The sequence below is a fragment of the Peromyscus eremicus genome, chromosome 1 (genome assembly GCF_949786415.1).
Source record: "Peromyscus eremicus chromosome 1, PerEre_H2_v1, whole genome shotgun sequence".
In the NCBI taxonomy this organism is placed as follows: Eukaryota; Metazoa; Chordata; class Mammalia; order Rodentia; family Cricetidae; genus Peromyscus; species Peromyscus eremicus.
In genome coordinates, this window is record NC_081416.1 from 117,853,854 (window position 1) to 117,879,541 (window position 25,688).

The 25,688-nt window shown below is 41.6% G+C and overlaps 1 protein-coding gene across 1 annotated transcript in view; it reads left to right on the forward strand.

Annotated features, from left to right (window-relative positions):
• Blm (BLM RecQ like helicase) overlaps positions 1–25,688 on the forward strand; it is an 88,129-nt gene that overhangs the window by 32,633 nt on the left and 29,808 nt on the right. The window contains exons 7-12 of the mRNA XM_059272372.1: positions 87–754; positions 2,925–3,116; positions 5,600–5,718; positions 7,273–7,386; positions 9,227–9,325; positions 9,504–9,652. Of these exons, the coding sequence (XP_059128355.1) occupies positions 87–754; positions 2,925–3,116; positions 5,600–5,718; positions 7,273–7,386; positions 9,227–9,325; positions 9,504–9,652 (1,341 nt within the window). The remainder of the gene's footprint in view (positions 1–86; positions 755–2,924; positions 3,117–5,599; positions 5,719–7,272; positions 7,387–9,226; positions 9,326–9,503; positions 9,653–25,688) is intronic.

Here is a 25,688-nt window from a genome sequence, read left to right on the forward strand (position 1 = left end):
AATTTCTGTTGGGGTTAAAAATATGAAAGCAAACTTTGTGGCTACTCTAGTAAACTATTCACATTTAATATGTTCTCTTTCTTCAGAAGGAAGCTCCTGGCTGAAGCTGATTTTAATGGAAAGGATGTCAGTCTTCTGGGTTCACTGTGGAGATGCAGGCCTGACTCACATAGTAACACTGTGCAGGGTGATTTCTGCCCTGTGGGGCATCCTAGTAAGGAGTTAAAGTCTCCATCCTTTCCCTCACATTCCCTTTCCACTGAGGAGTGTTTACCAACCACCACTCCAGGAAAGACGGGATTCTCAGCCACCACGAAGAATCTCCTTGAAAGGCCGTTACTGAATTCCCATTTACAGAAGTCCTTTGTAAGTAGCAACTGGGCTGGAACACCAAGGGCAGAAGAAAGAAACGGAAGCACTTCTTTCCCAGGAAACGTGCTCACAAGCACTGCTGTGAAAGATCAGAATAAACACGCTGCTCCAAGAAATAACTTAGAGAGAGGAGGCCAGGCCTTCTGTGATATTGATAATTTTAACATTGATGACTTTGATGATGATGATGATGATGACTGGGAAGACATAATGCACAGTTTTTCAGCCAGCAAATCTTCCACAGCTGCCTACCCACCTATCAAGGAAGGTGGACCAATTAAATCTCTATCAGAGAGGATTTCTTCAGCTAAGACAAAGTCTCTTCCAGTGGCATCAACTGCTCAAAATAAAAACCTCTCAGAGTCAATTCGGAATTACACTGGTAAGTCCAAAATAAATTGGATGTTTAAATATTATAGGAAAACAAAACTGTCCAAAATAAAAATTGTATAATAAAAGGCATAGCAGCACATCATTGCCTGAACACCACATTGTTTCTATGCAAATTTCTACTGATAATATGAATTACAAATCACAGTTTCAGAAGCAAGTTGCTCTTTTGTCTCTGTAGCAGCTGTAGGTTTATAAATGTGTTAATTACAACCTATTGTAGTAAAGCTCGAAAGTCGTCGAGAATGCGCTTTGCCTTTACACTAACGTTTTCTAGTCCCTAAAACAATAACGCTCATGAGTGCCACATTTCTAGTGATTTGGGGGAAGGCAAAATAAAAAGGCAAATTGATGTGCTCAAAATATGTGTATTTTTAGAATTCTGGATGATGATAAGTAATTCATTTATAAAGCAGAGAACTGTTTCATGTCTCACAACATTAAAATGTGAGGCAACATAAGAAGGATATGAAATCAGAAATTCAGCAAATATTAAATTAATCATGGTGGCTCACACCTGTAGTACCAGTACTTGGGAGGATGACAGTGAGTTTGAGGCTAGCCTGGATTACAGAGTGAGACCTTGTCTCAAAACAAACATCCTTTAAATGCTCCGTAAAGGCTCACGGTGCGCCATGTCCTGAGTTGGGCTCTGGGGAGAGTTCAGAGAAGCCATATTGGAGCTTGCAGTTTAATGAGGAATGAACTAAGCTACTGCAGAAGCCTCAGTAAAGCCTAAATAAATTTAAAGCCTTACGTCAGCCTATAAAGTTATCTCAAAGTGCTTTTACTGAAACAAGAATACATGTGCAAAGTTTTATGAAGTACAGCCCTCCCTATTTTTGCCATTGATGACTTAATAGCTCTGAGTTTGTTCTTACAGTGATGCTGTTGACCTTTGAAATAGCCACTAATGGGTTTATTTTGGTATGTTAGAATGTGTCATACTCGATGTCTGCAATTATCTTTGAGACAGTTGAGTGTTGGAGCGAGAGGAGCTGCCAGAGCTGATGTGTGAGAACCTCTTGTTCTCTTGAACCAGAGCTGCCCCGGTGAGAACGCAGAGCAGGGAGAGAGGTGAGAGAGAGTGAAAGAAGTAGCTGAGACGTTCAGGTGACACCGAGAAGTTCAGGACACAGACCTGGGTGACTGTGACACCATTCACAGAAATAGGGAAGTCAGAAGGCAGAGTTCCATTTAGAAAACAGCTGAGAAGGGCTATTTTCAGAATTGAACTTAAAATTGTTGGAAAGTCATTCAAGTAGACGTGTGTGTGTGTGTGTGTGTGTGTGTGTGTGTGTGTGTGTGTGTGTGTGTAGAGATGGCTTATCAGTTAAGAGCATTGGCTATTTTTCTGAGAACCTGGATTAGATTCTCAGCACTCTCATGGCAGATCACAACTGTCTGTAACTCCAGCTCTAGGGGATCTGACACCCTCTTTTAGCCTCCTCAGGCACCAGGTATGGCATGCGGTGCACAGACATACATGCAGACAAAACTCTCATACCCATAGAACAAAAATTCAATCAATCAATCAATCAATCAATCAATGTTTTAAAAAGAAAGCAATTGTTGTACAGGCAGTTGGATGTATGTAGGATGGGACATCAGGAAATAGCTAGTCTTTCCCTGCACACAGATTACGTTTAAGATTTTAGGACTAGAAAAACTCCAAATAAGAATGTGGCAAGAGCCCAGTCTTAGGTATTTGAAAGACTCCCAAAGTTAAGGAACAGGAGAAGTGGAGCCAAGGAAGGGGATTCAAAGCCAGGAGAGTGGCTGGGGTGTGTAGCTCACTGTGTGCTGTCCACTGTGCTGTGTCCTGGTGACAGTCCAGTGCAGCCCAGCATGAACATATTCATAGGTGTGCTTGCTAGCACAGAAGAAATGAAATAAAGCAAATAGGAAGGCTATGACTGTCTTGAAACCAAGGGAGAAGAGGAAGGATGGATAAGTTGTATTGACAGGGACTGCAGAAACATCAAGGAGAGACTAGATTTAGGCTCTTAGGAATGTCTGAGACTAATTGGGAAGGAAGCCATGTAAACAGTTAAAGTGTGCTGTAGGAAAAGTGTGCCGTAGATGCTGCGGGAAAGGTGAATGCTAAACTGTGTTATTATATTAATGCACTGATGTTTTTTAAACATTGATTGTTTTTGTAGATAAATTGGAACAAAATTTATCATCAAAAAATCTGAAACATGAACATTTTCAAAGTCTTGATTTTCCTCATACAAAAGAAATGATGAAGATTTTTCATAAGAAATTTGGCTTACATAATTTTAGAACTAATCAGCTAGAGGCGATCAATGCTGCACTGCTTGGTGAAGATTGTTTTATCCTAATGCCCACTGGTATGTATTTTTAGATCTGAATTGGCAGGAGTCCATTGGCAGATGTTAAATGAAAGCTCTTTAATAGAAATAAAAAGAACACCTCACATTATTCTTATTGTTTAGGGGCCTTTAAACCCCCCAAAACCACAGTAAGAAAGTCTGTCAGCTCAGGCTCTGTTCTAGTTGATGTGATAATGTTTCTAACTCCTTAAGGGTGTTAACTCGCAGCTCATTGGGTTGACCTGGTGTAGAGCTTTTCTTTGAGAAATTTTCTTTTTTTCTAATCTAAACAAGCCTAGAAGGGAACAGAAGATGGATGTGAGAGCCCATGACCATTTCTGGCTAATGTTTAGTGCCGCCTGGCAGTTGTGGTCATCATTCTGGAGTGAAGGCCCAGGCTTCCAGTGTAGCTCTGCTCCTTGCCAGGGAGGGGTGTAACCACGGACAAGCCACTCCACTCTTTGTGGGTATGTTCAGGACAGTATGCAGTACAGTGCCCACCTCACAGGTGAGACTCTAGTGGAAAGGATGCAGCATGGTTCTTCCTTAGCCTCAGTTTTGAAGAGGTCGGGACTGTGGATTGTCATAAAAGCCTGTAAGGTTTGGGCAGTGGTGGCGCACGCCTTTAATCTCAGCATTCAGGAGGCAGAGTAGTCGGATCTCTGTGAGTTCAAGGCCAGCCTGGTCTACAGAGTGAGTTCTAGGACAGGCTCCAAAGCTACACAAGAGAAACCCTGTCTCGAAAACAAAACAAACAAAATAGCCTGTAAGAGCTGCTCGGTGATTTGAAATCAAACACATAAGATTGTTAGCTAAGTGGTTGGTTAGGCTAGGAAGCAGGTTCAGTGCCTCTATGTAGAGCTGTGTGTTACTTGCCTTGTTACAGCCTTTAGCAAGTCCCAGTTGTTGCTGCTGTTATTGTCACATACTAGTGACTTGACATCTGAAATCTTTCAAAGCGGTTTAATTTTTTTTTTTTTATTATCACATAGTTGTAGATACGATGAGTGTTGGGAGGCATACATGTGAAGGTCAGAGGGTAGCTTTGGGAAGTCAGTTCTCTGCTTCCACCTTTGCATGCGTTCCATGGGTCTCACTCTCGTCGTCAGACTTGTACAGCGAGTTTTTATCCAGGCCCTCAGGCTGATTTAAAGATGAGACAGTGTTGACTTATCCACATTTCAGACTTTATTGACTTAGTGACACTGTGCCTCCATTTCAACCCTGGTTTGGTCCTTGAAAGCTCTGACACTGGAAAGGAGTTTGGTAGTCATCTAATCAGGCTTTCAGTGGCTCTTCCCAGCTTCAGGAGGGATTTTCAAATCCTTCCTACCCTGGTTTCAATCTCTTGACATAAAAAATAAAAAGATTTCAATAAAGTTTCTCTTGGACAACTCTTTTTTGCTTTGTTTTGTTTTGTTTGAGACAGCGGTTCTCTGTGTATCCTTGGCTGTCCTGGAACTCAGAGATCCACCTGCCTCTGCCTCCCGAGTGCTGGCATTAAAGGTGTGCACTCCCACCCCCACCCCACCCCTGGCCTTGGACAGTTCTTTAAACCAGTGGCCTTATGCATTTTACATTGAGGCCTGTCTGAGCTCATGCAGCTAATTAAGTGGGAGAGCACGTCTATTCTCAGCATCCCACTCTTGCCTTGACATGTCCATGTATATGCCAAATTGAAATTTACTCTCTATTCGGAAAAGACAGAATGTAGTATATAGTTTTAGAATAAATGGAAGTCCTAAAAACTACCTAGCCCAGCTTTTGCCATTAGTAGATGGGTAAAATTGTAAATTAACTAGAATATAATCATGTAGTCATTTTAAAATATGTTCTTGGGGGCTGGAGGCATCGCTCAGTGGTAGAACACTTGCCTGCCATGCATAGAGCCCTGGGTTTGAACCCCAACATGGGGCAGGGCAGAGAGAGAGAGAAATAAATATGTACTTACTGTCTCACCGTTTTTATATTAGAGTAAATAGCAAAATTGTGTTAGATTTTCAGATTTTCTTTTTCACTATCTCCTGTTAATATGGACACAGGTAATTTTACTCTGTTTTCAGAGGAAGATTGGTACTGTTAGCTTAGAAATCAGAGTACTGGAAGTTAAAGCTGTATTAGAAGGCTCAGCCTAATGGTTTTTAAATCCTGAGGTCTGTGCTGGGTATGTAGCTTGGTGGGAAAGCTCTTGCCAATGTGTGCAGGAACCTCAGCAGGGCTTGAGGGTAGGGAGGTAGGACTGAGGGGTGTCTTAGTACTGAGCCAGAATCTTTGTTTTTATTGTTTATATGTTATTGCATTATAGAAAAAGCAGTTATGTTAGTCCTAGACTTAGGATTTTTAGAGACCTCTTAAATTGCCAGAAACAAAAAAAGTTTATTCTATTTGGGTTTCTCTGGTAGACTTTTAAACAGTTCTGTTGATTTAAGTATTATATTTGGTTTCCTTTTGCCTTCACACTCAAGATGGAAGCTGACATTTTTTTGTTATTTGTCTTTCAGGAGGTGGTAAAAGCCTGTGCTACCAGCTGCCGGCCTGTGTCTCTCCGGGGGTCACTATTGTCATATCTCCCTTGAGGTCACTAATAGTAGATCAAGTTCAAAAGCTGACTTCCTTTGATGTAAGTTCTTACTAAACTATTCATGAGAATGTGCCTTAGAAACACATTTCAGTATGCTAGGAAATCTCATTAACTATTGTTTGAATTATAAGAGTGATTCCCAAATTACTCTGGATGTATAACTCCATGGCAGAGAGCTTGCCTAGCATACTGCAAAAAATAAAAAATAAATAGGATTAAATAAATAAAGCATGTAGTTAAATTAAGCTGTAGAGTTAGGCACATGTGTTAAAAGATTTTGATTCAAATAACCATCTGTAATTCAATCTGATTTTTTTCTTCTACAAGAATGTACTTTAGTGAGAACTCTTAACCTATATTTTGCTGATGTAATTTTTTTACTAATGTAAAGGGGTTTCTTTTTTTGGCTAGTGGAGATCATCATAGTTTTTTCCCTATGTACATGTGTGCTTGTATACCTGTCTTTTTCCTCATTGCTGAATTAAAGGAATTATGACTGCATTCTATTAAGTTCTTCACATTGCAGAAGAGTTGGTTACAGTGTTATGAGTCACATCATCTCAATGTGACAAATGGTTTGATTTTTCTTCCAAAGAATATCAATGCAGTGATGGTAACCATTGCCCAGCTCTTCATAATGTTACAGCTATCACCCACCATCACTACACATTGAAACATTGAAGATACAGCAAGACCTTTAAGGTAGCCAGACCAGCCATGGTGGGGCACACTTTTTTTTTTTTTTTTTTTTTTTTTTTTTTTTTTTTTTTTTTTTGGTTTTTCGAGACAGGATTTGTTTCTCTGTAGTTTTGGTACCTGTCTTGCTCTGTAGACCAGGCTGGCCTCTAACTCACAAAGATCTGTCTGGCTCTGCCTCGAGTGCTGGAATCAAAGGCATGTGCCACCACCGCCCGGCATAGTGCACACCTTTGATCCCAGCACGTAGGAGGCAGAAACAGTACCCTCTGGGTCACTTAGAAGCAAGCATGACCTACTAGCAAGTTTCGGGCTAGCCAGGGTTACATTGAGACCTTGTCACACACAAAGACACACACATACACCATGGTTTTGTTCAGATAGAAGAGACAAAGCAACATAGAAAATGAAAGGAACAGTGGGGAGGCTTTTGCAGTTGTCCTTGATACAGAAGCATCTTGCCGTATCACAGGCTGACTTCAGATTTGGTATGCTGCAAAAGCTGGCCTCGGACTCTTTATCCTCCTTCCTCAGCCTCCTGAGTGCTAGGCTTCCTCAGGTGTCACCACACCGAGGTGGGAAGACTATTCTGAGTGTGTTTAATATGAATGTTTAAAAATGTGTGCACTAGCTAAATATGGCACACACCTATAATCAGCACTTTGGAAGCTGGTGATGCAGGAGAATCACAAGTTTGAGTCTCAAAGTGAAATTCTGATTTATAAAACAAAACTTAAAAATAAAAGTTTGTACATTGATTGTTATTATGGTGAGATATTTGTTTCTTTTGGCAGGTGTGATATGTGACATATAAAATATTTATAAAACCTAAAAAACATAATCATGTCTGACTAATATATAAATAAAGGGAAATTTAAATTATTACTTTTAACTTAGATTCCTGCTACATATCTGACGGGGGATAAGACTGATTCCGAAGCTGCAAATATTTACCTCCAATTATCAAAAAAAGATCCAATTATCAAGCTTTTGTATGTTACTCCAGAGAAGGTTTGTATTAACCTCACTGTTTACAGTGTAATATTACAACACACTAAAATACATCTGTGTTAAGAACTTGGTCATAACTTTTTATATGCAAGAATAAGACCTTCACCCCAGACCATAAATAGTAAAAATTTCTCCATCTTCTTTATGATTCCTTCTTTCTCCGGTTTGTTCTGAAACATTTGAGAATGAGTTGCAGACTTACCATTTCAACCCTAATTTACTTCAATGTGCTTTTCCTGACCATAGAGCATTCCCTTAGTAACTACAGTATAACTTACCCATCAGGAAATGTATAGTGACATACTGTTACTTAACCTGTTGACCTCCGGTAATGACCTTTGTAAACAAGAGAAAATCCCAGTTTTGTAGCTGGAGGTTTTCCTGTGTCCCACCTGGTCCTGCAGCCACTGAGACCCACATAAACACCCAGAGGCTTATATTATTTACAAACTGTAAGGTCTAATGGCTCAAGCTTCTCCCTAGCTAGCTCTTACATCTTAAATTAACCCATTTCTATAAATCTGTACTTTGCCACATGGCTTGTGGCTTACCAGTACTTTTACATCTTGCTTCTCCTGGTGGCGGCTAGCAGCATCTCCTCCCTCTCCATTCTCCTCCCACTCTCTCTCTTGGATTTTTCCCACCTGGCTCCATCCTGCCTTGCCATAGGCCAGTGCAGCTTTATTTATCAACCAATAAGAGCAACACATATTCACAGCATACAGAAAGACATCCCACAGCACAGTTTGATCTCCTTTTATCTAAACAGTTTCATGATTTTGACATTTTAGAAACATAAGGGCCAGTTTGGAAGACTGCCTCAATTTGATTTGTCTTATTTCCTGCTGATTAAATTCTTGTTACTCAATCAGCAGGGATGTTGCAGAAGTGGTATTCCCATAAATGCTATCAGAAGACACTTGGTATTAACTCATCCCATTGCCAGTAGTGTTCATTAACCAATCACTTGATTACAATAGTACTGCCGGCTGCTTCTCCTTTGTACTTTCCATTCCCTTTGTCTCTGTGATTAGTAGATATCCTGTTGTGGGAGGTCCTGAGACTAGAGAAGTACCCAGTTGACATCAGAGCCTCCCTCCAAGTTTCAGTATCCATTGAAGATTCTTCCCCAGTTATTACTGTAATGAATGCCAAGTTCTGATTCTACTAATACAGTCCATCCTGGCATAATAAGAGCTACGTATTTATCAGTGTGAACTTGTGGGTTCTTAATTTTTTTAATGAGTTTCAATCAATTATCACTATATATTTTAATTGCCTAGATTTGACCAGTGAGGAAGTTTGATCAACATGGCTTCAGCGTCCTTTACATATGTCCCTGTCAAGACATGCTTGGAATGTTTGCTATCTATATGTGTAATAATACAGTTTTCCCCAAATATCATGCACATACCAAACACATCTAAAGTCCTATTATCAGGCTGGCTGGGTGGCCCAGCTGGTAAGGGTCCTTGTCATATAACCCATTGACCTGAGTTTGATCCTGGGGACTCACATGATAGAACCAAACACACTAAGTCTTCTGACCTCTACACATGCATGCACACAAAATTAATAAGTATATGTTAAAAAAAATAAATTCTACTACCAAAATAAACATGTGGTTACTCTCAGATACGCTGAGGCAGAAAAAAAAATTTGAGCCACTAACCTGATAAGTAAAACTATTAGATGTGAGTGAACATACTAAAGTGTCTCATTTGCTGTTTTACTTCTGTTCTCTTCATAGATATGGGCTAGTTCTAATAGGGAGTAATTGTAATGGTAGTGAGTGTCATTCAGGTGATGTGCTTAGAGCTCTCCCGTGTCTCTGATCTAGGTCTGTGCAAGTAACAGGCTGATTTCTACTCTGGAGAATCTGTATGAGCGGAAGCTCTTGGCACGCTTTGTCATTGATGAAGCCCATTGTGTGAGTCAGGTAAGTTTGTCTCGGAGCATGAGTAAGTTTACGCCACCAGTAGTACTCAGAGCCACAGCACTGAAGTGCAGCACAGGCTGCCTCACGGGAGAGTAAAGTGCTTCCTTTCTATTGGCCAGCATTGGCCTTCACAGAAGAGAGATACAGATAACCTAGAGCAGTATTTTTTTCCAATTAGTGGGGTCATGATTTTCGTCAAGATTACAAAAGGATGAATATGCTTCGCCAGAAGTTTCCTTCCGTTCCAGTGATGGCTCTCACAGCCACAGCGAACCCCAGGGTACAGAAGGACATCCTCACGCAGCTGAAGATCCTCAAACCTCAGGTGTAAGTTGTTAGAGGGCGTGGTTTTGACTCTCAGCTTCTGTTGGGTTTTAACATTGCAAGTGTCCAGATTGTACTCAGGACAGCTAATCGGAATGTTTGAAGTTGGAAGACTTTTTTTCAATCCTCAAGTGATTCCAGGTACAGTAAAATTTGGGGAAAGAATCTGGGGTCTTTCTTAACAGAATTAAAACTCCAGAGCAGCTGAGAAGGCACAGCACATAAAGGCGCCTGTGGCCAGGCCTGAGTGCCTGAGCTCAACCCCTGGTATCTTTGTGGTAGAAGGATAGCACTGCGCCTTCCTGCCTTTTTGCCGTTTGACCTCCACAAGCAAGCCCCAATAAACAAACAAATAAATATAAACAAAAGTAAAATTATCCCACCTTGTACTTTAAGAAAGGAACAAATCAAATTTGGTACTGGGTGACCCTGGTATAATCCTCTTATTTGGAGGTGTGGGAGGGTTCGAGACAGGGTTTCTCTGTGTAGCTTTGCACCTTTCCTGGAACTCTGTAGCCCAGGCTGGCCTTGAACTCACAGAGATCTGCCTGCCTCTGCCTCCCTAGTGCTGGGATTAAAGGCGTGCACCACCACTGCCCGGCTATAATCCTCTTAAAAGATTAGCTTTTATTTTGGCTTCCCACACTCCCACAGTATACTTCATGAAATGAACAAATGACCCTGCTGTCATTTTTTTTTCTTAAAGTTTCAGTTATATTTATATACATGATTTGAGAAGCGCCTAGAGCCCTCTTAGAAAGGCCTTTTGCTTGGACTTCATTGTTTTATCTTCGGCACAGTGGCTGCGCCTTAATCTACTGCTATTCAGCCAACAGTTGGGACTCCGAAGTTACCAGCTTGCTTCTCTGGCAGCAGCCCGAGCGCAGCCTAGCGGGATTCCTGCAGGCACTGGCGCTGCCTGAAGTTTTAACTAAATCTCTATCGGTCTATTATAAGTAAGACTTGAGATTCCAAGGCTGGGGTGAAACCTGCTAGCTAACCTCTCTTTGCTGGCATCTCAAAAAAAGCCACACCAGCAGTGCCACCCAGTCCCTCCCTACTACCTCCAGTGCATCTCTCTCTTCCAGATGCCCTCTGATGCGCTATGATGACTTTCTGTCAGCGAGTTGCTAACTCAGCCTCCTGACCCAGGGTTCATTTTACTTAATTAATGCAAATGCAAACTTGGGGTTCACAGTATGATCAAATATCCTCCATCCTTCATCTCAGCAGCATGCTTCTTCCTACCACCAGTCCATAATTAATTGGTAACAAAAGCCACTAGAAAATATTCTGCTGTATATATTTAGGTTGTACTGGGCTATTGTGCCTCTTCCTGAGTTTGTTGAGACAGTGGCATTCTTTGTTACATTAATTTACTCAGCAAGTACTTAACATAGGGTTGTGTACTTAGGTAATTTTGAGGTTGACGTAGAATGCATGGAGAAATAATGGCTGAACAGAATATTTAGGTGAATATTTATTTTTTAAATGATTTATTTTTATTTTATGTGTATGAGTATTTGTCTGCTTGTATGTCTGGGACATGTATGCCTGGTACCCATAGAAGCCAGAAGACATCAAATCTCTGGGACGGGAATTACAGATGGTTGTAAGCCACCATGTGGGTGCTGGGAACTGAACCTGGATCCTCTGAAAAAGCAGCAGGGTTCTTACTTTAATACTGAGCCATTTCTCCAGCCCAAGGTGGATTTTTTATTTATTTATTTATTTATTTATTTATTTATTTATTTATTTATTTATTTATTTATTTTGGTTTTTTGAGACAGGGTTTCTCTGTGTAGTTTTAGTACCTGTCCTGGACCTTTCTCTGTAGACCAGGCTGGCCTTGAACTCACAGAGATCCGCCTGGCTCTGCCTCCCCAAGTGCTGGTATTAAAGGCGTATGCCACCACTGCCCAGCTCAAGGTGGATTTTTAAAGCACAGCTTTTGTTCATTTGAAAATAACAAACATATGGTGGCACACACATGTAGACCAGCTCTTCAAGAGGCTGAAATGAGAGGATGGCTTAAGCGTTATGAGTTTAAGGATAGCCTAGGCACCATAGTAAGACCCAGCCTTTAAAAAGAAGGAAACGAGAAACTGTCTGTGTAAATGTTATAAACATAGCTCAGCATAGTAGTGCATTCCTTTAATCTCAGCACTTGGTAGGCCAGAAGCTGGCCAGCCTGATCTACATAGCAAGTTCTAGACCAGCCAACGTTACATATTGAGACCTTGTCTTCCCCCTCCAATACTGTAAGCATAAAAATAATAAAAGGCACACACATGGTACACATACATGCATGCAGGCAAAACACTCCCTCCACATAAAATTAATAAATCTAAATAAAAATAGCAAAACTATCTCTCAGAGAGTTGTGCCCTGAATGGAAAGTCTTGTGAGGGCTCTGGGGTCATGCGCTAGCAGAGGTGCATGCAGAGCCTCTGGGGTCAAGCGCTAGCAGAGTTGCATGCAGAGCCTTTGGGGTCACACGCTAGCAGAGTTGCATGCAGAGCCTCTGGGGTCAATGCGCTAGCAGAGGTGCATGCAGAGCCTCTGGGGTCGCGCGCTAGCAGAGGTGCATGTAGAGCCTTTGGGGGTCACGCGCTAGCAGAGGTGAATGCAGAGCCTTTGCAGATCAGAATAGCAGCTGCCAGAATCTCAGACCTAAGCAAGCAGTTCATGCAGCACTCTGGTTTCTTCCAGCCTAAGTTGTTTGTACCCGTCTACAATATTTAGTTGCTTTTAGCTCTTTTATATACCACTAATGACCATGCTTGAGTGCAAAATTTTAGAGTTTTGTGTGTATAATCACAAAATGTGTAATGGAATGTTTTAATTTCATGTCACTTGCAATGAAGAATATTTATGTAAATTTGGGATAAGAGATATATTTCACTTCGATATTAGATATGTGCTTTAACACTATTTAAAATGTTATACTTTAGGTTTTAATAAATGCTGAATGCTAGAAATTTGTTTCTACAAATGCTATACTTTCTATAAAATGTTTTATTTCTGTCCCCACTCCACCCGCTGCCCCCCACCCACCACCCACCTCCGCCCCTTTGTGGTTTTCATTGAGATGTTGTACAGAGTTTCGATATGAAGCCCTAGCTGGCTTGGAACTTACAATATAGACCCGGCTGCCTCATCTTCCCACATGCTATGATTGTAGATGTGCACCACCATGCTGGGTTATGTATGGTGTGGGTGTGTGTGTGTGTGTGTGTGTGTGTGTGTGTGTGTGCGCGCGCGCGCGCGTGTGTGTGTGTGTGTGTGTGTGTGTAGATGCTTATGTGTGTGTACATGTCTCTGGAGGCCAGAGATCAACATCAGGTGTTGTTCCTTAGGAGACATCCACCTTGTTTTTTGGAGACAGGATTTCCTTGACCTGGAGTTCACTGTGTTGGCTAGACTGACTGGCCAGAAAGGTCCAGGGATCCACCTGTCTCTGCCTTCCCAGTGCTGGGGTTACAGGTGGTGAGAGCTGTCAGTAAGTTATATTAATTGGCAACAGCCCACAGTTAGAAGAAATCATGTAAATTCCCTTGCATTTCTGGAAATATAGGACTTATGTTTTATGTTTGAATGAACAGTACATGTATTTATCTAGAGGCAGAAACCTTGAATCTCCTTCCTGGAACTGTGGGAAAGCAATGTGCCTGAGAAAGCAAAAGTACACATATCCGGATGTTAGCACATGGTTCCTTGTACATATCTGATACTCAGTAAGAGTGAATAAGTGAAACATATGGAATGATTTGGTAAATGTGGATAAAATATAACTCTGTTGGTTTCTTTTCTTTTTTTCTTTCTTTTTTTTTTCCTTTTTTTTTTTTTTTTTTTTTGGTTTTTCGAGACAGGGTTTCTCTGTGTAGCTCTGCGCCTTTCCTGGATCTTGCTCTGTAGACCAGGCTGGCCTCGAACTCACAGAGATCCACCTGCCTCTGCCTCCCGAGTGCTGGAATTAAAGGAGTGCGCCACCACCGCCTGGTTTGTTGATTTCTTAATATATTTGCTGTTTCTGCTTTAGAAACTTAGAACTCCTGTAGTAGAAGTAGATTTTAAGAAGCATTTTCTGACACTGTCTCCTGATCTTTTTCTGCCAATGGGTCCAATGTGAATTGATTTGCCAACTGCTGCCGTGTCATGGTGTTGGTGAAGTCAGGTGCTCCGAGGTTTAGAGTAGTAGCCCCAGTTGCCTCTCTCCCCATAATTCTGGGATAATATTCTTCCTCCTGAGCTTGTAAAAATAAATTCTACCTTGAGAAGTACAAGAATGGCTAATATTTAAACACAAGGTTTCACGCCATTCTCTTAGGACCCTAGCCGATGAACCAGGAGAGAACAGAGGTAGACACGCAGGTTTAACGTTGTACAGCTTCAGTAGCAGCTAGCACACACCTTGCCCCACAGCGTGCCGGCTGCTGCTCCTAGCATTGCATATCACATTTTATGTGTCTACCATCACAAAAATCTTGCATGATATATAATCCTCCATTTCCTCATTCTCTAGATAAGGAAACTGAGCCACAGTCAAGTGACAAATTTGAGTCATAGCATGCATGATAGAAAATGCCTGAAATCCAGCTCTGGTTTGTTTGATTTGTGGTTTTGAGACAAGATCTCACTATGTAGCCTGGAACTCACTGTGTAGACCGGCTGACCTCTCACTTACAGAGATCCACCTGCTTCTGTTTCTGCTTTGGCTTCTGCTTCCTAGGTGCTGGGATAAAGACATATGCCACCATACCAACATCTCAGCACTTGGGAAGCAGAGGCAGGGGGATCAGAAGTTCAAAGTCATCTTCAATATGTAACAAGTTAGAGGCCACCCTGTAGTACATGAGATGATGTTGGGGGGTGTGGGGCTGGAGAGATGGCTCAGTGGTTAAGAGCACTGGCTGCTCTTCCAGAGGGCCTGGATTTGATTCCCAGCATTTACATGGTGGCTAACAACCATCTGTAACTCTAGTTCCAAGGTATCTAACGCCCTCTTCTGGCCGCAGAGGACACTACATGCATATGGTGCACAGACATCTATGTTATATATCCATACACATAAAGTATAAAAAATAAGTTTTAAAAATTAAATTTTAAAAGATTGACAAAATGACTCAGTAGGTAAAGGCACTTGCTATCAGCCTTGACAATCTGAGTTCAATACCCAAACCACAGTGGTGGAGGGAACCAGCTCTCTGGAGCTGTGCTCTGCCATCTACATGCCACCATAGCACATGCATACACATGCATATGCACCATACGCAATAAGGAAAGGACATAACATTTTTAAGGTCAGAAATTACCAGTACATATGTGTGGGTGGAAAAGTACAAACAATAACCCTTCAGGAATACACAGTCCAACTGACTAGCATCCGTACACACCCAAAATCTGTGGTTACTACTTGATTAGAGACATTAAAAGCAAATAGATGCATATTAGAAGAGTATTTTTTTTCTGGCGAAGATAAGGTCAAGTCCCTGAGCGGTGCAAGGACTCACAGGTGCTCACCTTCGCCTACAGGGAGCTGGGTGACGGGCCACCAAGACCAAAGAGCAAAGAGTGAAAACAACCGACAATGGAGGGGAGAGAGAGAGATGAGACATCATGGCCGTAAAAGCTGTTTACTTGTATTATTTCAACTGCCGATGACAAGCTGGGTACCAAGACTAAAAACTGACAGCTGAGTTCAGTAGTACAGTTGGCACAGCAGTTTTATGAAGTTATCGAAAAGAGGAAAAAACGAAAACCTTCAAGTCCAGCATAGCACAGTGGTACACATTTACAGTCCCATTAATCTGGGGGAGGATCAGTTGAGACAAGACTAATCTGGTAAATGTAGTGAGACCCTATCTCAAAAAAAAGGAAAAAAGATTCTTTCAGTCAGGAAGTATGTCTTAATAAAGTATTTTTCCACAAAAAAAAAAAAAAGAAAATACATATAATTTAAATTTGTTTTTATGTAGAAGTTGGTCCTCTCTTCTACCATGTGGGTCGTGGGAACTGAACTCCTGTTGTCAGGGTTATCGGCAAGTGCATTTACCCACTAAACTATCTCGCCAGCCTTTTACATTTCTTTTTAAAAAGGTAAACAGTCACACAGAAACTAAGTAACTTGCAAAGTTCATAACCCTAGCAAATGTAGGAGTGAGGGCTACAACCCCGGCAGTCTGGCTGCAGAACCCTTTAAATAGTACCCTAAATGCACAGGAAGTCATGACTAAAGATGTAATTGTAGACCAGGATAACCAGGAAGTCTGCATTATAGCCCAGCGGGGCAGCTAACTGTGCGGAGCTCAGATGACTTTAAAAGGATGCAGGTCTTGGAGGAGGAGTGGCTTGCTAAAATGTTTACGTGGCTGCTGTATGACTTCTGCCTTTCCTACAGTAAAACTCGCCCATTTAAAGTACAGAACTCAGTGCAGTGTTCTCCGTTTTTTCATGGAGTTACACAGTCATCACCACCGTCTGCTTTTAGTACATTTTGTCTCCCTTAAGGGCTTTGTTCTCGTTAACAGCTAATCTCTTTTCCCCTCTGCCCCAGGCAACCATTCATTGACTTTCCGACTTCACAGATTTTTGCTATTCTGGACGTTTCACATACAGGTTAATTATCCCCAATGCTTGGAACCAGAAGTGTTTTAAATTTGAAGTTTTTCTAGATTTAGAATATTTGCATATACATAAAGAGGTATTCTAGGAACATGAGATTCATTGTTTCATATATAATTTATACATGTTGTTGGAAAGTTTTTTTAATTTTTTATTTATTTGTATTTTATGTATGAGTGCGCTGCATGTATACCTGCACACCAGAAGAGAGCATCATATCCTGTTACAGATGGTTTTGAGCCACCATGTGGTTGCTGGGAATTGAACTCAGGACCTCTGGAAGAGCAGCCAGTGCTCTTAACCACTGAGCCATCTCTCCAGCCTGGTATTTTTTTTTTCTTCAGTTATTTAAACTTTTTTACATTTATTGTATGTGTGTATTTGAGCATGTATGTGCTGTGTGTGGAAGTCAGAGGACAGCTTGTAGAAAGTGGTTCCCTCCTTCCATGTGGGTCCCTGGGATTGAACTCAGGTCATCAGGCTTAGTGACAAGCACCTTTGACTGCAGACACATCTTACTAGCTTCCCTTTACTCATTTTGAAGCAGGGTCATGCCATGTAACCCAGTTGGTTTAGAACTCACTAGGTAGCTTAGCCTTACCTCAGATTTCATCCTCTTACCTTGGCATAAGGAATTCAGATGTACACCATCCCACCCAGCTCAAGAGGATTATTATATTTTATTATTTTCATCTTTTTTTTTTTGTTTTAGTTCATCTTTTGAGATGGGAATCTCATGCATGTCAGATTATCCTCAAACTCTGTGTGACAGATGATGACTGTGAACTTCTGATCATGTGTTTACCTCCCAGTTCTGAGATTACAGGTGCGTGTCATCACATCCAGTTCATGTGGTTGTGGAGATCCAGACCAGGGCTTTGTCTGTCTTAGGCAAGCACTGTACCAACTGAGCTCTATCTCCAGCCCAGGAAGGTGATTTTAAAAGTGTTTTTAGTGTATCTGTGTTTTGACTCCAACCCATCGTCAGATGAGGTGGGGTGTGAATTTTCCCAGCCGGTGGATAATATGGCCTCCTTGCACACCCCAGGTCTTTAGATTGAACTCCCCAGGACTCAACAACAACTAAACACATACAAGTGATCTTTCGTAAACAACAACAGTCTCCATATGTATGAGTGTTTTTGCCTATGTGTGTTTATGTGTACCATGTACATGCCTGGTACCTGTGGAAGTCAGAAGAGGGCATCGGAACCCCAGGAACTGGAGTTTTAGATGGTTTTGAGCCTCTAAATGACTGCTAGGAATGGAACTTGGGTTCTTTACAAGAACAAGTACTTTTAACTAATGAGCTACCTCTCCAGCCCCCCTAAACAGATACTATCACCATTTTATGGTCATTAAGTGAAATTCACAAGACACATTGCAAAAGTGTAATTTGGAGCTGGAGAGATGCTCAGTGATTAAAAGTGATTGCTGCTTTTTCAGAGGACCTAAATTCAGTTCTCAGTACCTGCTCCGGGCAGCTTACAACTGTGTATATCCGGGTCCAGGAGATCTGATGCTACCTTCTGGCCTTGGAGAGTACCCCCACACACACAGCATATACACACAGACACCTAAATAAAAAATAAAATAAAATTTTTAATGTTTATCACTTAGGCTGTGAATATTTCGGTAGCAGTATTAGCCTAGAATACATTTAAGCCCTAGGTAAGTTCCCTAGCACTGGGGGGGGGGGGGGGGGGGGATAGAAAAATGTTTTAATTCTTACAGAATTTATATACAGAGAGAGAATATTTATTTATTTTGAGGCAGGGTCTCTATGTAGTCCTGGCTGTCTGGATCTCACTATGTAGACCAGGCTGGCTTCGAACTCTCAAAGATCCAGCTGCCTCTAAGTGCTGGGATTAAGGGCATGTATCACCATACGCAGCGTGAAATAAATATAAATATTATATATATATATAGTTTTTGGGTTTTTTTTCCGAGACAGGGTTTCTCTGTGTAGTTTTGGAGCCTGTCCTGGAACTTGCTCTGTAGACCAGGCTGGCCTCGAACTGACAGAGATCCTCCTGGCTCTGCCTCCCGAGTGCTGGGATTAAAGGCGTGCGCCACCACCGCCTGGCTATATATATTTTTTTATGTGTGGATTTTTTGTTTGTTTGGTTTGGTTTTTTCAAGACACGGTTTCTCTGTGTAGCCCTGGCTGTCCTGGAACTCACTCTGTAGACCAGGCTGGCCTTGAACTCAGAGATCTGCCTGCCTCTGCCTCCTGAGTGCTGGGATTAAAGGCGTGCACCACCACCACCTGTTGTGTGAAATATTTTTGCTTATTCTGTCAAATTTATGTGCAAATAAATGAAATAAATAAATAATGCTTTTTAAATCTCCTGCACCAAAATTTTCATCTACTTGAATTATTAAAATTACTAGTTTAGAGGCCGGAGAAACTACTCAGTAGATGAAAGCACTTGGCTATCAAGCCTAATTACCTGAGTTTGATCCCTAGAACCCACATGTTGGAGGGAGAGAACTGACTCCCACAAGTGTGCACACAACACACACACACATACACACACACACGCACATACACACACACACACACACACACAAATAAATGAAATCATTAGTCATCATTACTAGAGTAGTTACATACATGCCTATGTTACTTTCTTTAAATGCATACTTCATTTAGAATAGCTAAACCAAGTCTTGCTATGTTGCCAGGGTCTGTCTCCAATGCATGGGCTCGAGCTATCTTCCCATCTCAGCTTCTCAAGTAACTGAAACTTCAGGAAATACACCACCACATCCAGCTTAAATATGTTTCAAAAATAATTTTAGGCACAAGCTTTTTATTGAGATTATATCTGTTAATGAGTTAAGAATTTTTGTTCTACAGTTCACATATCTACAGATGAATTGACTCAGTTTGTACATTTTTACTTTTATGGATGTAAGCCCTGAGAAATGTTGCTGACATAAACATGTAGATGGCAATGAAATGCATTTTATTACAGCAATAACACTCAATTATTTGAATTCCTTCTGAAGCATATGCCAAAATTACTTCATGATCTGTCATCAAAAATTATTTTTAATGATCTGTCAACTGGTATCTCAGTTAAGTACTCTAAATTTTGTGGGAGGTAAATAAAATTGGAAAGTATTTATCTAATAAGCAATATTACTATTTAGTCTTTTTTCTGGACCATGTACTGTTAAAAACTTTACTAGGTTTTATCTAATGAATGTGAGGCATTCTTTTTACATTTTCAAAAGGAACCCCTACCCTGTACCTGATGTATTTGAAATATCTTGACAATATTTTCTATTCACCTTTCTAAAAAAAAAAAAAAATTAGACAGATTCTTGCTGTGTAGCCCTAGCTGTCCTGGAACCCCCCATAGACCTGCCTAATGTTGAGTTTAGATCCACCTTCCTCTCCCTCCTGAGCTCTTGACTTCTGAGTACCACAACGTCTGGCTTGTTTTTGTTGGTTTGAGGCTTGTAGCCCAGGATAGCCTCAAATTTGCTTTATAATTGAACTCCTGATTCTCCTGCTTCTGCCTCCCAAGTACTTGGAATTACAGACATGTATTAACATGCCTGGCAAATGTATCATTTTAAAGGCAGTGTTTAATACAACCTTAGTCAAGAGACAGTGAAATCTAGTTTAGTTTTGTTTTTTTTGGGGGGGGGTTGTTTGTTTGTTTTTAAAGTACTTGTTGAGATAATTCATGTACCATAAGACTCAGCTATTTATAAGTTACAGTTGTGTGCGTGGCTTTTACATTTGCTTAGATTTATGTACCTGTCATTACAGCCTAAGTCTAGAATAAACTTCCATTATCCCCCAGAATGGAGTTGAGTTTTATTTTTTTTTAAAGATTTATTTATTTATTATGTATACAGCATGTATGCCTGCACACCAGAAGAGGGCATCAGATCTCATTACAGATGGTTGTGAGCCACCATGTGGTTGCTGGGAATTGAACTCAGGACCTCTGGAAGAGCAGTCAGTGCTCTTAACCTCTGAGCCATCTCTCCAGCCCCGGAGTTGAGTTTTATTAAAACTTACTCCCTGTTTTTCTCTCTTTTCTGTCACTGGGCATGTTTGCGAGAATCACCTAGGTTATTATGCGTGTGTGTGTGTGTGTGTGTGTGTGTGTGTGTGTGTGTGTGTGTGTAGACTCCATGGCTTCACCAGTGCTAGGTGAGGATTTTACCACTGAGCTGTACATGGCAACCTTCATTCTTCATTTTTATGGTTGAATAATATCCATTTGAATAGGTGTCCCAAATTGTCTTTTTTCCATTTATTTTTTGGTAGGCACTGTCTCTAGCTGGAGTCTAGTGATCCCTGACATCCTGTTTTCCAACAGGCAATGTAGGCTTGGTTGTAAGCAATAGACTCTGAGTGTCTGTTTACTTTTCCATCTTAATAAACGGATGAATGTTGCTCTCCATTAGTGGCCTGCAGACCTTTTGTGGTAGAATGATTTGTTTTGATTTTAATTGGATTTGTGATCTACAAGTTTATGTTCAAATCTCATTTCATTTTATTCTTTCTAGTTAAGGTTTATTTGACCAAATTAAGTAGTAAATAGTTCTGTTTTTCCAATTATGTCACAAATCAAACAAAATTTTAGGTTATGTTCCAGATGTTTTTAATAAGATACATCCACATCATCCAACTTCATTTTTAACGTGTGATCCAGTGGTTTATGGTGTGTTCTCACTTGTACACCGTCACCACAGTTTGTGAGCTTTTGCCACCCTCTAAAACACTTCACCTCTTATCCAGAGTCTCCTTCTCCTTTTCTCCACTTACCTCACCAGCCCCAGGCAGCCACTAATCTACTTTCTGTGCCTAGGTTTGCCTGTACTGCGTGTCTCCTATAAACATTCATTCTATGTGTATATGATTTTTTTTTCTTTTTTCTTTTTTGGCTTTTTCGAGACAGGGTTTCACCGTGTAGCTTTGCGCCTTTCCTGGAACTCGCTTTGTAGACCAGGCTGGCCTCGAACTCACAGAGATCCGCCTGGCTCTGCCTCCCAAGTGCTGGGATTAAAGGCGTGCGCCACCACCGCCCAGCGTGTATATGATCTTTTATGAATGATTACTTCTTAGATTGTGTGTGTGTGTGTGTGTGTGTGTGTGTGTGTGTGTGTGTGTCTACCCCACAGCAAGCATGTGGAGGTCTGAGGACATCTCATTGGAGCTGGCTCTCCCACATGTAGATAGATCCTCAGGATCAAACTTGGGTCATCAGATTTGGCAGCAAATGCTTTTACCCACTAAGCCATCTCACTGCCCCCTTGACTACTTTTTAGCAAAATATTTTCAAGATTTATTGCTAGAGGGGCTGGAGAGATGGCTCAGCTGTTAAGAGCACTGGCTGCTCTTCCAGAGGACCTGGGTTCAGTTCCCAGCACCCACGTGGTGGCTTACTACTGTCTTAACTCCAGCTCCAGGGAATCTGGCACCTTCACACCAATGCACATAAATTAAAGTGAAATAAATTATTTTTTAAAAAAATACTTGTTGCTGGAAAAAATATTCCATTGTGTTGTTTTAGTACCTTCTTTAGCCACTCACTCACCTAATACTAGAATCATTTTCATTTTGTTAGTTGTTTTGAATAACGCTCTTATAAGCATATCCAAGTTTTTGTGTGGGCACAGTCTTTTCATTTCTCTTTGGTGTATTCCTAGCAGTTAGATTATCAGGTCACATGATAGCTCTACCTCACCTTTTAAAGATATATTTTTTTTATTTATAGTGTGTTTGTGTGTGCCAGCCTGTATGTATGTGCAGAAAATGATTCAGGTGCTTGCGGAGTGAGTTGGATCCCCTGGAACTAGTGTAGACTGAAGCTTCTCAGTCCTGCCTGGTCAGCAGCCGTTTTGTTTTGTTTTGGGGGGGTTGTTTGACTTTATTTATTGTGGAGAAGGCACAAGGCCTTGGCGCGTGTGGAGGTCAGAGGAAAACGTGTAGGCATCGGAAGTTGGCTCCCTCCTGCCGTGTGGAGTCTGAGGAACAAACTCAGGGTGTCAAGTTTGGCAGCAAGAGCCTTGCCCACTCCCTGGCCCCTTGCCAGGGTTCTTGATATTCCAACAATGTTTAGCAAGTCTTCCCTACCCTCTGAGTTTCCCTCACAGTGGCTTCCAAGCATTCTTCCCTAAAACTCCAAACTCCCAGGCCCGTTATTCTTTATCTTATCAAAATAGTTACTATGAAAAACACTGGAGTTTCTTCAGAATATTAAATGTGTGTTTTGTCTTTTAATTTTTTTTCATTTTTATTTATTTATTTTTCTATTATCAGCTTCATGTAGTATAAATTCTTATTCTAGGGGCTGGAGAGATGGCTCAGAGGTTAAGAGCACTGGCTGCTCTTCTAAAGGTCCTGAGTTCAATTCCCAGCAACCACATGGTGGCTCACAGCCATCTGTAATGAGATCTGATACCCTCTTCTGGCTTGCAGGGATACATGCAGACAGAATACTGTGTACATAATAAATAAATAAATCTGAAAAAAAAAGAACAAACTATCTTTAAAAAAAAAAAATTCTTATCCTAATAGTGAAATGTTTCATTGAGGCTTGCCCGGTAATTGAGTAAAACCAAAACTTAGTATAAGCCACAATCATCCTAGGGTCCCCCCTGCTATATAGCCTCCCTGGTTCTGTGGGTTGCAGTCTGATTGTTCTTTGCTTTATATCTAGTATCCCCTTATGAGTACGTACATACCATGTTTGTCCTTCTGGATGATATTTTCTAGTTCCATCCATTTACCTGCAAATTTCATGCTGTCATTGTTGTTCTCTTCAGCCTTTTTTATAAAATAGTCACTCAAAGGCTTAATATTAATTATAAACTGTTTGGTCTATGGCTCAGGCGTATTGCTAGCTAGCGTGTACATCTTAAATTAACCCATTTCTATTAATCTATGTTTTGCTCTGGCATTACCAGTCTGCTGGCATGTTGTTCCTTGAGCGGCTGGATGGATGGCGTCTGCCCCTGACTCTGCCCTTCTTCTCCCTGTCTCTGCTTGGATTTCACCTGGATCTTATCCTGCCTTACCATAGGCCAAAGCAGCTTTATTTACTAACCAATGGTAGCAACATATATTTACAGCGTACAGAAAGACCATACCGCAGCAAACGAGTTAACAATTTTGAGTTGCCTGGTTTGGGTGCTAGGTACCAAACTCAGGACTTCTGCTAGACTTCCGTGCTCTTAACCTCCGCCATCTCTCCAGCCCATGCTTCACTCTTTTAAGAACTATTAAGCTATCTTCCAAAGAGGCTGCACCGTTTTGCATTTCCAACATCCATCTGTGAGGACTCTGACTCCTCCATGTGCATCCCAGTATTTGGAATCCATGATCCAAAGCATTTGTTGTTGTAAATGAATGAAACATTTTTCTGAACATAAAATGTAGTTTAGGGGGCTGGAGAGATGGCTCAGAGGTTAAGAGCACTGGCTGTTCTTCCAGAGGTCCTGAGTTCAATTCCCAGCAACCACATGGTGGCTCAAAACCACCTGTAATGAGATTTGGTGCCCTCTTCTGGCCTGCAGGGATACATGCAAACAGAACACTGTATACATAATAAATAAATCTTAAAAAAAATGTAGTTTAAAATGGGGAGTGGGTATGCATAAAGTTATTCCTACACACAGTTCCCCGGTATTCCTTCATCAGTAGGAAACCTACATCAACTCACATAATTCTGGAAATTTCTTTGTCATTCATGTGGCTAGGCAGCTTTTTTGGACAGGGTCTCACTAGTTAGCTCTGTCTAGCTCTAAACTCCATACCCTCTTGCCTGGTGGTAAGTAATTGTTAATGTATCACAAGACTCAGAGTCCTGCAGCCTGTGGCAGTTTCAGGGTCAGCCCTTCTGAGGTGAGAGTCATCACGCCCATGCCCACCACACTGTTGACATTACTTCTGAAATCAGAACCCCCAGTAAGGCTGGAGTTCTCTGTTCCCGGTGACACTCTTTACCCTTAACAAAAACACGCACCACACACAAACACAGGCGGCCCGCCGAGGGTTTCTGATGCTTTGATAGGAGAGGTTTCACCTATACCAGGCCGTAATTTACTCTGTCTTGTTTGACGGCCTGAGACAATGTGTGGTGGTAACATCTGGAATGGGTGGAAGGTGAGATTTCCTTGTTTGTGTTTAGAAAGGAGAAAGAGACTTACAAAGGGGAGATAGGAAAAGAGTAACCAGCAGGATAACTGGAGTACAGGGCCATTCTCATGCCTGTTTTAGGGAAAATAGCATTAAAGCTGAGGGTTCCCTTAAAGCAGTCGATCTCACCCTTCCTAACACTGCGGCCCTTTAATACAGCTCCTCATGGTGTGCTGACCCCCAACCATAAATTAATTTCCTTGCTACTTCATAACTGTAATTTTGCTACTGTTATGAATCGTAATGTAAATATTGTGTTTCTTAGGTGACCCCTGTGAAAGGGTCTTTCAGTATCCAAGGGGTCACGACCCACAGATTGAGAATTGCTGCCTTAGATGCCTCTCAGCTCATATGGTCTTAGAAAGTCTTGATGAAGCCCTGGGGCATGCTTACTCCAGTTTTAGACCACTGGTCTGAACACATGTTGGAATGTGGTTCAGAATTCTGAAAAACAACTAAGCTGAGGAGCAGTTGAGAAGAAGGAGAGAGGACATCCAGACGTTTGGAGGTACTTCTCGTTTAAGGAATTTAGGCAAAGGAAGAAGAGAAGTCAAAGCCGGGCGGTGGTGGCGCACGCCTTTAATCCCAGCACTCGGGAGGCAGAGGCAGGCGGATCTCTGTGAGTTCGAGGCCAGCCTGGGCTACCAAGTGAGTTCCAGGAAAGGTGCAGCAAAGCTACACAGAGAAACCCTGTCTCGAAAAACCAAAAAAAAAAAAAAAAAGAGAAGTCAAAGGTGTAGGGGGAAGGCCCACCAACATGTAAAGTCATGAGACTGGGTAGAGCTGATGGCCAGCGACAGCGTGGAGTGGGAACATCGGGAACTCGGAAAGACCACTGCTGTGCACACTCCAATCACCACTGCCTGCTGCATACGCTGCCCATCTAGCTCAGGTTTAGAATCCAGTACAGCAAGCCAGTGGTGGGTCTTCCTCACCTTTGTTCCTCAGCCCCTGTGTGCAAGCAACCTGAGGTTGACAACTGTTTGCTCTGTCGATTCAGGCACAGATACCCTGTGCTCTATAGGAACTTGTTCCTAGGTGTTCTTCCCATGGACTGGACAGAGGCAACACCGGGGCTGGGGGCCCTGAGTTACCCCTCTACCTTGCTTTAGTTTTAAAAATAATCGGGAGCCCATCAAGATGGTACAGTGAGTAAGGGTGCTTGTCACGAAGACTAACAACTTGAGTTTGAGCTCTGAAACACTGTGGTGGAAGGAGAGAACCCACTCAGACCTCTGCACATAT